Source organism: Epinephelus moara, chromosome 1 (assembly GCF_006386435.1).
Source record: "Epinephelus moara isolate mb chromosome 1, YSFRI_EMoa_1.0, whole genome shotgun sequence".
NCBI classification, from domain to species: domain Eukaryota; kingdom Metazoa; phylum Chordata; class Actinopteri; order Perciformes; family Serranidae; genus Epinephelus; species Epinephelus moara.
Genome location: NC_065506.1, coordinates 22,136,232 through 22,148,851, shown reverse-complemented (window position 1 = coordinate 22,148,851; position 12,620 = coordinate 22,136,232). Strand labels below are relative to the sequence as shown.

Here is a 12,620-nt window from a genome sequence, read left to right as displayed (position 1 = left end):
TGCATTGTCCACAGCAAACGATTATTCGCAGTTCCCCTTTTGCACCCCGCCAGCTGTGTGTTTGTTGTGTGTGTTTGAGGATATTGAAGTGTCAGACAGTAGTTTATTGACTGGAATATCACAATACAAACACATCAAAATAACTTCACATGATCACATGAAAACATTAGGTCCATGGAATATATCATATAAAATTGCTAAACCTAAATATTACCATGCAAACAATATGTCTGCATCAATGCATGCTCGCTGCTTGAGGGTTTTATAGTCCACTTCTTTTTCCCTCTAACTGGTTTGGGATGGCTCTGAACATGCTGGCCCCCTCTTGATGAACATAAAAACAGAAGTGAGTAGGGTGAAGTGGCTGAAAGGAGGTTGAGCCAGAGAGTCTGAATTGGAGGAGAGAGGGAGATGGTGCAGGTGTTCCTACTAGTAACGTCTTTCCCAGTGTTTTGCTCTTTATCTGTTTCACTAAATGGAACCGGTAGCCACAGTGTTAATTGTACAATCTGCCCCACTCCAGACTACACACTACCACAACGGCCCAAGCTGGACATCCAGCCTCAGTGAAATTATGTGGGTCAACAGGCACTACTGAAACAGACGCTCATTGACCATCGCAGGCCTCTCTCATTCAGCGTTTGCCCACAGCTCCTGCTATCATGGGAGATGAATACACACCGTCTGATTCAATCTGCCGATTGAAAAGAATCCAATATGAAATCCAAAGTCAGGATGTCTCAACTTGGGAGTGAGTTCATACAGAGGCAATCTATCTCACAGTATCAGCCATATAACATAAGCAGTCTTAAATGGCCACTGTGACATTTTCAATTTGCAGCCAAGCATGCCATCTCACGAGACAGCTGTTACATTACAAGACACACTATTTCAGAATGGCACCTTTCTAAAGTGGTGTGTAAGCCTCAACTAGAACGTAATATATCATAGTTTCCTCTCAGAGAGGATCGTGGTACTAGATTATGTGTCAGATATGTTGTAGCATGACTGATTTTTTGAATTATGTGATAATTATTGACTTTGCCTGTTCTGTTACTTTACTTTTTTCCCCACATACTGACAATTTCATGTCTTGGAGCATGTGTTGGAGCTATGGGAGTGAACTCATGCAAACACAGAGAAAACTTGGTCCACATCTCACATCAATTTAAAGGAGACAGGGAAGCATTTTTAAAAACTCCCAAAGCCATACTCAGAGCAACCTATACACGCACATGCACACATTAACGACAATAATCTTATTTACAGTACAGTCTCAGAGGCACAGTTAACATTTTAACAGGGAGCGACAACCTTTTTCTGGCATACTGACTGCATTACGCCGCCACCGGAATTCATTATTTTGACAATATTGTGTCTAAAAGAAAAAACAAAATGACATGTAGTCCTCCCGCGGGCATGCAGAGACCATTCCCTTTCAGTAATGCCACAGCATCTGTTGGACCCAAACCGCTCGTCTTATTCCTGCAGGTCAGCTAAATCTCCAAACAGATAATACAGAACACTGGCTGCTCTTTTATGTGTCAGGGAGAATATTGAAGGGGCGCAGTGACATTTTAAAGCTTGCAGCTGATGCCAAGACAACAACTTGTTAGAAGTGACCAAAGTCACTGTATCCCTTTTAGTAAAAAATGCCATGGCATCCTTTAAGAGGGAGATAATTAAAGAAAGAGAAAAACACGGAGGCAGGAAAGAGGAGGGGAGAATGTAGCTGAAATCTGGGATGCTGTCTTTCTGTATTTACTTCTCCCCTGTCTGAAAAACAAGCCATATCTTTCTGTATCTGCTTTTCTTTCAGCATTCAGTCTCATGCTTCTGCTCTCAACATTGAAGGCCGCCACACTTTGATTTGCCTCTCAAATCTTTGTTAGAGTCATGAATAGTCTTTCTCTCTGTCTTATTCTTTTCTTTTCCCCGCATTTTTATGCAGCTCACACGTTCTCACACACATACATTAACAATCTGCCTCTGTCTCCTCACACACAGATCATTCACATACACTGAAGTGTGCACTCTCAGAAACAATACAGTATGCGCACACTGACGCACACGTGCCTCCCTCAACAAGGGTCATTTAGTCAGACAGTGTCCTAGTTTTAGCTGAATCCTGATGGGAGTGTGAAAAAACTGGTTACCACAACAGACACAAGTCCGCTAGTCAGAGAGAGAGAGGGAGAGAGGAGGAGAACAGCTCTCATCACAGCTACTCAACTCAATACCAGCTCTGTTGAAATATGATATGGTATGAGATGGAGGGAAAGACATTGATAGACAGAGAGATAGGGGGTGGAGAGGCGGACACACAGCAGCTCTCCACAAACATACACTGGATAGCTGCAGTGTAAAGAAACAAGAGAAGCTTCCACATCTGTCTTCATAAAGCCAAAATAATACATTTTACCCAAATCACCAAATGAATCATCACACTGTTTATTTTAGGAGCTAAAAGGGACTTTTGTGCACCAATATATATATATAAACCTTCAACAAGCAGGCAGGAGGGACTTCACAACAGTAAAGAAAAAATGTTATTGTCTCTGATTCAGTTTATAGTCGGGGATATGTTTGTTTCATAGGCAAGGAAAGCACTCAGTTTTTATTTTCATGCCAGTCAAGCACCTTGAAGAACTGAAATTGAATTAAATGTAACTGAACTGAGCTGAATAGGACTGAAAGGGAAGGAGGCGCAGTGAGAGAGAAACAAAGAGTCAACATATTATCTTAGTTCAACAGTCTGTAATGCACCACAAGCCCTCTTTTACTCTCCATTACGTTACTATAGTATTTTTCCATTCTGCTCCATCCCAAATGAGTGTTTCATATCAGTGGTCTGGCTCCGTGTGGAGGCTAGGTGTGCGGTAACACACACACACACACACACACACACACCAATCCCTCACTCTTTTCCAACAAACTACTCTCTCTTTGTCACATTCTCCATGCTGTGTTTATTTTTGTTTCTACATTAAGTGCATCGCTGGCCTTCGCCCTTTGTTTCTCTCTCTGTAGCTGTATGTGGAAGCTACATTTTTTATCTACCAAGTTCTACTCCTCTCTGTAGCACAAGTATGGTGAAATCAACAACAAGTTTTCAGTGCATGTCATATACACAGGCGACAAAATATGTCACAAATTTGATTATTTGATCATATCTTGAACTGAACACAGTTATCAGCTGTTCATTACATGAAAATGTTATCTGACACCTATGTTAATTCTCAACATTAAAACCAATTCAGGTGAGGTTAGGAAAAGGTTTGTGTTATTGTTTAAAGTGGCTTAAATTTATATTTTCATGACAATGTATCAGATGACACTGTGAAACCAATGTGACAATGTGAGAGGCTTTACTCACAGTGATGAACCTACAGAGAATTATTACCTGAATCTGCTGCTCCGCTCAGCTTCACACAGCTTTTTTCGTGAGTTTCAGCTGATTGTTAAGCTGTCTGGCCCACAACTGTACTGTTTTGCTTCACTCTCACTGCTCTCATAGTGTTGTTTTCAGCCACAGCAGGAAGCTGTTTTCAGTGAAAAAACTCTAAAAACTCACTGTTCTCTACCCGCCCAGCACCAAACAGCAGTAAGAGACTAGATGATGAACATGGTGGAGCATTTAGCATCTTAAGATACTTCTCTTTGGAATAGGAATTAGGATTATAATGCGACAGATGGAGCAAACTGCACCTACCAGTAGACCAAAAGGTGCATATCCAGTGTGTCGGTGAAGATTCTCAGTCATCCAGGTCATGATAATCATAAGTGATATATCGTAGGCAACTGGACTTGCTTGTGTTTCTTGAAGACGTTTCACCGCTCATCCATGAAGCTTCTTCAAGAGATGCAAGCAAGTCCAGTTGCCTATGATATAGCCCTTAGTGCATATCCAATATTGTGAGACAGTTGCAGTTTGAAGGCGTCAAAACTAGCAGGTCAGGTTTAAGAGACGGTCGTGGTTCAGGTTAGAATTAAAATAAGAAATAAGTGTAATTGTTATGGTATTTAGGTCATGTACCTAAATTATGTTTTGTATATGATGTCAGTAATACAGTATAGACGCCACATCAGTTGGGTATGTTACATAAGTGAAATTAAGTACGTAAATAGTAGTAACTCAACATTGACTTTTGGATTCACGTGGGACACGAACATCAGCCTCCACAGTGAAAGTCTGATGTTTGTTTGATCCATCCAACAACCCTGACATCCTCCCAACGCAGATTTTGTCGCCCCAAATAGACAAACTTCCTCCAGAGCGCCTATCATAATCACTATAGCCACTAGAGGTCATCTCCTAGCAATAAACGTAAATCTGGTAGGTGGAGTTGGGCCTTACTGCCCTAGATCTATGCTCTCAATGACAACTGACAAGGCCATTTAGTTGGCTGATAACATTCAAACCGGGTGGAATATTGGACTTAAATCCACTAGATAGTAATAAATGTGACTCCAAATGGATGATAATGTTGCTGAGTTGCTGCTGGATGTGTAAATAAGCAACTGTTTACTAAGGTGATGATATGTCATTGTTGTGTTAATAACTTGCTTTCAGTGCCCCAAGTGGCCAAAAAACCCCAAACACATTTGTTCAAGATTGAGACATCAGTTGTGATTAGAATATTGTTTATATAAGGCAATATAGTGCTCATACCTGTTTATTATCGAGTCGACCCATTTGACACCTTTATTTTATTGTGTTATATTGCATTACAGTTTGTCATTGTAAAACTACAGCTGTTTCTTCTCATGTCTCATTCCTATAATTCTTTTAATATGGGGGGGGGGGGCCTCTTTTCTATTTTTTGCATGGAGCACACATTGACACCAGGCTCAGCTCATAAAATTCTGGCAAATTGCAGGTCGGCAGATTTAAAAAAGCCCAATGCGGTTAAATTCCAGTCCATTAACTAAGAGTGGACATTTAGAGCAAAGAAATCTGCCATCATGTAGTGACCTCTTAACTGTACTTAGGATATGTATGTCTTTATTTTAAGGTGTTAAACTCTGGTAGTCGTTTTTTCAGAATGCTTTGATGTCTTTGTCTTTAGCACAGTGCAAATGGAAGAATATTCATTTCCTCTCCTTTTCTTTTTTCACCCTTCTCTGCCTGTCACTTCCTCGCTGTAGCCCTTTGTGGAGGTTACGTCTATGGTAAAACAGGGACAATTCTGTCTCCTGGCTTTCCTGACTTCTACCCCAATTCTCTGAACTGCACCTGGACTATAGAGGTGTCTCATGGGAAAGGTAAGAACACATACACAGACATAATGGAAACACCTGCAGTAAAATCATTTTTTTAAAACAGATTTTTTTTCCTTCAAACGTGTTTATTAAATTTGCACATTTTAAAGATTGCTGTGCATTTACACTCCGGTGTCGCCTGATGGTATCTGTGTTCATGTGCTGCCATTTACGTATCTGACTAAACTCTGTGTCACTGTGTCTCTACATCCATTTATGCATCAATCTGTCCATCCTTAATCCATCCATCCATCCATCCATCCATCCATCCATCCATCCATTAATTTCCAGGAGTCCATCTGGTTTTCCACACTTTCCATCTAGAGGAGAACCACGACTACCTTTCCATCACTGAGGACAGCAATTTCCTGGTTCCAGTAGCTCGACTCACTGGCTCAGTGCTGCCCCCTAGTGTCAAAGCAGGGCTCTTTGGGAACTTCAGCGCTCAGCTACGATTCATATCGGATTTTTCCATGAGTTATGAAGGCTTTAATATAACTTTCTCAGGTAAGAACATTGGAACAGAAGCTGATTTTTGTTGGATGTAGCTGGCAGTAAATCAGCCTAAAAAATGTATAACTCTATTTACAGAACATAGTTACCCTGCCTTTTTAGCCAGACAAAGTCCTAACTCTTTCAGATCTAGACTGACAGAGTGAACGGATATCATAAACAACAAGAATGGTTGTTGCGGCGAGGGGGACGCATCCCCCTTGTAAACCTAGCATCTCTCTCCATTCCAAGGGTTCAGACCCAGACGCTATCCTATCTAGACTCTGACCTATAACCAATAAATTATTGACAATTATTACATTTTAAAGGAGTGGTTTTATTTTAACTGGCATAGCACTTCTAGCACTGGTTTAGTGGACCAGGAGCCAATCAAATCTGTGCATTCCAATAAGTATTGTGACTTCACTGAATGAGATACACAAACAGCGAAGAGATGACACAAGAGACAACAGTCGCAGAAATAAGTTAATCAGAGAAAAATAAAATAAAATTTGTTTAAAATGAGTATGCCAGTATGATATTATTCAGAGCAGTAACTACAGAAACCTTGAAGTTGATTAAGAGAAAGAATTTGTAGTTTGAAGGCTAATATTAAACTGTAACACATATATAAGGAGTAAAACCCAACTGCACGCTATTTTAGGTTCTGTTCATCGTCACAGACCTCACATAAAACCTAAAAAAGTAGTAAGAGATTGCATTCTTAGTCCCATTTGGAACTGTCCTTTCTACTGTTTTGGTGACAGTGCCAGAGGGTCTCATAAAAAAGCTCATGGAAGTCACTATGTGCTGCTCTTTAACGTAGACAGGGCAGATAACCAGGCGTACATTTGCTAAACCAACCAGTTAGTCTTCAGCCCGTTCTCTTATAAAACTGAAAAGTGTTACTCAGAAACACCTCTGATAAAGCACAAGTCTCACCTTTGTGTAGTTTGTCCAGGTACATTTTCTAGTGCTGCACCTTCTTGACCTCAATGTAGTGCACTAAGGCAAATAGGTTGAGCTTTATTACTGCCTACTGAGTCCAGAAGGGTGTAAAAAAAAAAAAAGAACACTGGTACTTCACGGTTGGTGAGAACCGCAGATTTGTGGCCACAAGGGGTGACAATGAGCCCATGACAATATGACTTTTTAGCTATCACACCATTAACTAAAATTATAAGTCATGACAGAGGAAATTTTTCAAATTTAATTCACTTTTTCTGTTTACTTTATTTAGTCCTGGCTAACTTCACAACATTCACACAGGTCCTTTACATTTCGCACCACTTTGGTCTTTTTATAACGACTCCAACAATGTTATTTATCTCTCCTGGATATATATAGAATATGACTTAGAGCCATGTGAGGATCCCGGCGTGCCAGCGTATAGCAGGAGGATGGGATTCAGATTTCGAGTTGGCGACTCGCTGGCCTTCACTTGTTTCCATGGCTACCGACTTGAGGGAGACAGCAAGATCACTTGTCTGGGAGGAGGCAGGCGAGTCTGGAGCAACATACTGCCACGATGTATAGGTAAGACAGTCAAGTAGACGGGTGAACTGACTGACTGGTGCCTCAGTGAAAATGTGAAATGATTGACACTGCACACAAAACAAACATTTGGATTTTAGTTTCAGACATGCAGTTGTCTAGAGTGTGAGCATTATACCGTATACTCATTGACCTTTCTTTACACAGTGTTATATATAGCGGTGTTGTAACAAGCCCCTCAAAAGTTATTCTGCCTTCAAAGTTTACAGGAAGGGTTTATCTTCTGTGCAAATAAGTGGCAGCTTGTAAAATAGAACTTTCAAATGAACTTTTTCACCATACGAATAAGCCTGGAGGTAAAGTATCAGCATTTTCCTGGTTGTAATTCGTCAGTATTTTACAGCTGACAAAAAGGTAATTTACTATTATTTGACTGGTTGACAGTTGGCTTTATTTGCCAGGATTTGGCTGTTAGCAGGTTGTAATTTGCTGAAATTTGATGAGTACCAGTGTTTCCCTGGATGCTGCTGGTAATTCAGAGTCTGACTGGTGGCTGCTGGTAATTCTTAAGCTCCCAAAAGAGCAGACTAAAAATGCTATAATAGCATTATCTGTCAAGAGATCGGGCCTGACTAACATAAAAACTGAGCAACAGCAGCTGGCAACATTCACTGCGTTCACCTCTCTCCCTCTGTTTCTTTCCAAATGTCCCTCTCTTTAGCTCTCTGTCTCTCTTTCTAACCGTAGCTCGTCTTCCTCTGTATTTAGACAGTCCTTGGCTGGATAATTAGGGCATTAGCTGCTATATGAACGGTGATACAGTAATACTGTGTCTTTTGTTACTCCCCTTTTCCCTTTTCTAATTTCTCTCTGCATATTTTCAAAAGGCTCACGTCTGTCTCAGCTCCTGTGCTATCTCCCCCCTTCACTATCCCGTATTCTTGCACACGCTCTCTCTGTAGTGCTGTCCTCACTTTCAAAAGATTTCCGGAAGAATTGCTGGTAGCATCCTATGCTTCTTAACTCCTAGCCTAATCTGCTTTAAAAACTACAGAACACTGACAAGAATGTTGTTTTGAATTTGTTCAGATTTGATAAACACTGCATCTCTCTCAGTGAGCTCCACGTTGTTCACACCGGCTTCTCTCTTGTCTGTCTCATTACTTCCATTTCCTCTTTCTCCCTTCCAAGTAGTGGTGGTCCTCAGTGGGAGTTAAAAGCCTGCTTTTCTCCTCTCCTCATTTACATATGACAAAACTCTATTTCCACAAAGTACCACTTATTTGAATTCCTAAACTTTGATAGGCACTGCACCTGCTAGATAATTCTGTATAATTTCTATGAAACACTTTATTTCTGACAAACTAATCTGGACCTGCTTTTATGCAGTGGTTTTCATTTTGCCCTCATTTTAACAGTGCTGTTTATGTTTAATTGCTTTGTTTTTGAACGTGTTTTTCTGTCCCTAATCTTTGTATTTTTGATTATATCTTTTTTGAAGCACATTTCAAACAGGTGCTTTTAAGCGATGTATGATTATTTATTATTCTTATTTTATCATGTTTGCTGAGTTGAATAAGGTTTGTGGTTGTTACATATATGCATTTTTATGAAGAATTGGGAGTCCTCGCCTCTCATTTTTTTTACACAGTAAGCCAACCCAGATATTTTGACTGCTCAGAGATAATTAGTTAGAAATGTGTGATTTTGATTTGCATTATACCTGCCCTCTTTACCCTCTTGCTGTAGCGGAGTGTGGAGCCTCTTCACTTGGACCAGAAGGCGTTCTGCTCTCTCCTAACTTCCCCTCTAACTACGACAACAACCACGAGTGCATCTACCGCATCACCACTGAAAAGGGCAAAGGAATCAGGCTGAAAGCTGAGAGCTTCTCATTGCAAGATGGAGACTATCTCAAGGTATGCACGCACACTCACACACACTAGCACAAAAACACAAACACACACACACAACTTCTCCCAGGTGGTAAAAAATAATTAATAAATGCGTAATTTATTTACAGATTCAAAGATACACACAATGCGCTCAGAGTCATAATCAAAACCTGTCTGTATGCAAAGCTGCATGCTTTGACACGTATATGCTTGAATAGATTATACATCATTGTTTATAATGGTAATAATATCATGAACACAGTAACATGATGTGCTGAAAAAAACAAAACAAAATGTTTGTTGTAGTGACCAAGCACTTAGACCATAAAAATATATGATCAAGTATCTGTTGTCATTGGCATGTACAGCACATTGCCATCAGTGCACTGCATTTTTATCAGGCACTGCATTACATGCTGTTTGCATGAGAAAGAGGGTTTTCTTTGTGTTTTTCACGAAAAAATAATTGTCAATATTGGCATTAAATGACAATGTACTGTCATTCTAAATTAATTATAAGGATTTAGGGCAAGAGCCAAGTCAAAACACTCAGAGTATATCTTTAAATTTAAGGATTACACCATGCAGCTATTAGATATTTTCTATTTTTGAAGCAGATATAGATATATGGTAGCATTCTTTAGGTTTTATTGAAATGTGTGGCATTTTTTATTCAGAGATATTCATATCTGTGAGTACAGATCAGATAGAGGAGCCAAAAACATGTTTCTTTAATGTTCAAATGTATGTTAAATGTTCAACAATATAACAAGAATTCTCAGAATATTCAGCCTCAACTAAACACTAAGTTTTAAAGTAAGTTAGCCACTTTATTAATTACCTGTGCTCCATCATCAAGAGGTACATACAGTGGGCTGCATGATGCTCAAACAGTGCGAATTGAACAAACATTTCAGGGAGGTTTCAATGCTTCAATCTCTCTCTTCTCTGTGTTTGGCACAAAAGCAAAGCACTGCTTTAAATGGGAATTTCTCATCTAATTATTTTACGTCTGTGTACTCAGTAGTCTTTTTCACATTGCACTGTGGTGCCCAAACTTTCTCAATGCGGTCCTCAAAGGTCTGTTATGCAAGCTTTTGTTCCAGCCATGCACACCTGGTCCAATTAAGATGTCAGGGAATGTGTAGCCCCTAATTATATGAGGTGTGCAAGAAAAAGGCTGGTGTAAAGATGTGAACGACAGGAGGGTCTTTGAATCTTTGGTTTATCCAGTATGTAGTTAAATTGTATTAGCAGGTGTGCCCTAGCTGTTAGATGTGTTAAACATTGTTGTAAGAAGCAGTAACATCCCTGCGGGGGTTTATTACCCATGTTCTCTATTAGTGCTGATGGTGCTCCTGCTGCAGTGGCCATCCACAGCTGAATGAATACTTGGGAAACAGAGGCACAAAGGGATCCATTCTGCCTAACAACCCAACTGCAGTGTGTTATTGTTGTATTTGAGGGTAACCTTATGTTTTTTTATACACCTCTATGGATCATATTATTCCTGTTCTTCCGCACTGGTTACCTGTTAAATATAAAATCGATTTAAAGATTCTGCTTCTCACCTTTAAGGCCCTTCATAATCTAGCCCCTTGTGTCTTTTTGATCTCCTTCATATCTACACACCTTCCAGTATTCTCAGATCCTCTTTTGCCATCCAACTCACTTCACCATCTGCCCGCTTCACTGCCATTGGGTCTGTAGCCCTCAGCCATTTCCCCCCACCTTTGGAGTTCTCTCCCACAAGACATTCACAACAGCAACTCTATTTCCACCCTCAAATCCCGTCTGTAAACGCACCTTTTCAAACTGGCATATCTGGTCTGATCCTGACTATAACGTTCCACCCACATTGAAATTTGCACTGATGATGATTATATACCTCGTTATTTTATTAGCTTATCATTGTATATTACTGCTTTGATTGTTTTTATAATGTCTTGATACATTGCAGCTTGTTTTTTCAGGTGTCTGTGAGTGCTTTGAAAGACGCCTATAAATAAAATGCATAAATATTATTATTATTTTTAATTGGCCGTAATATGCGGTAACAATAAGTAAAATAAATAGCTATAAAGCAGAATACTATACAATAGAATAGAAATGTATTATTCACACAAAGTATTTAAGTGCCTTTATGCCAGCTAATATGACTGCAGCAAAAAAAATCTGCTCTTGAAAGCACTGGGAGGTAAGCTTGATACAAGCTCGATCTGCAGTATGATTTTTTGAGTCTTCTCAGTCCGCTGGTGCCCCCATAAATTCTAAAGGGACAGTTCACCCCAAAATTGACACTACATATTTTTCCTCTTACCTGTAGTGCTATATATCAGTCTAGATTGTTTTGGTGTGAGATGTCTGCCTTCTCTCTAACATGGCACTCAACTGGCAAAAAAATAAATTTGAAAAACTCAACAGCAATGTCTCCTACCAGACGTTATGTCTCCGTTACTCAAGATAATCTACAAACCTTGTTGACAGCAATTTCATGTAGCAGCTCTATTTTTTTTCCCAAACTACACCTGTCAACCATATCACTGTGCAGAATGAGCCGTGCACCAACTGCTAGCTCACCTATCACCACTGAGCTAGGTTACAGCTTAGGTAAGGATGATGCCATTAATGTTTACATCTCTTGTTCATGAGTAGATGGACACTTCACTCTGCGCGGTGACACAGTTGATGGGTGTACTTAGGTAGAAAGGAAATATTTCCTACATTAAACTGCTCACGGCAAGGTCTGTGGATTATCTTGAGAAACCGGGATGTGATTTCTGAAAAGAGATGTTGCTGTTGAGTTTTTCAAATATATTTTTTGAGTGCCATCTAGTTCCATTATGTTAAAGAGAAAGAAAACATCTCTATGGCTGATATTTCCAACACTCAGCAGCTCACACCAAAACAATCTAGACTGATAAATAGCACTGCAGGTAAGAAGAAAAATCCATATATTTGATTTTGAACTGTCCCTTTCAGGATGTGGAGTCGTCACATGGTATATACATGAATTTAATTGATATGTTTACGCACTATAAACTCTGATGTGCATACTTGTGTACGTCTTTAATAGAAGGAGAGTTACAGATGTTCCCAAGGCTCATAATTCCTCATAAATCCTCTCTCGGGTACATGTGCCCACTTCAGTGTCAGTTTGGAGCAGCTGTGTGAGCTGTTTTACAGTCTTGACGCTGTCCTACAGACATCGTCTAAAACTGTTCCATTCACAATGTCTCTTAGTGGTATTAGGCCTGAGGGCATGGTTAAGCCAGAATGTGGTTAGAGTGTATTATCAGTATTAGGCCTAGAGCATTGGCTGAGCCTGTCTGTGGTTAGATTGTATTAGCAGGGTTCTTCCAGACTTTCAGAGAGGCATAACACCATTGTAAAAGGTGAAAGTGTTCCCAGTGGGTTAGGTACTAATAAAAGAAAAAAATCCCTGTCAGGGAAAGTGACATCAAGATGGTTAACAGA

At 39.9% G+C, this 12,620-nt stretch overlaps 1 protein-coding gene across 1 annotated transcript in view; it reads left to right on the top strand.

Annotated features, from left to right (window-relative positions):
• The window catches only part of LOC126393459 (CUB and sushi domain-containing protein 1-like), a 316,678-nt gene that overhangs the window by 151,309 nt on the left and 152,749 nt on the right, over positions 1-12,620 (top strand). The window contains exons 19-22 of the mRNA XM_050049648.1: positions 5,149-5,265; positions 5,554-5,769; positions 7,102-7,290; positions 8,998-9,167. Of these exons, the coding sequence (XP_049905605.1) occupies positions 5,149-5,265; positions 5,554-5,769; positions 7,102-7,290; positions 8,998-9,167 (692 nt within the window). The remainder of the gene's footprint in view (positions 1-5,148; positions 5,266-5,553; positions 5,770-7,101; positions 7,291-8,997; positions 9,168-12,620) is intronic.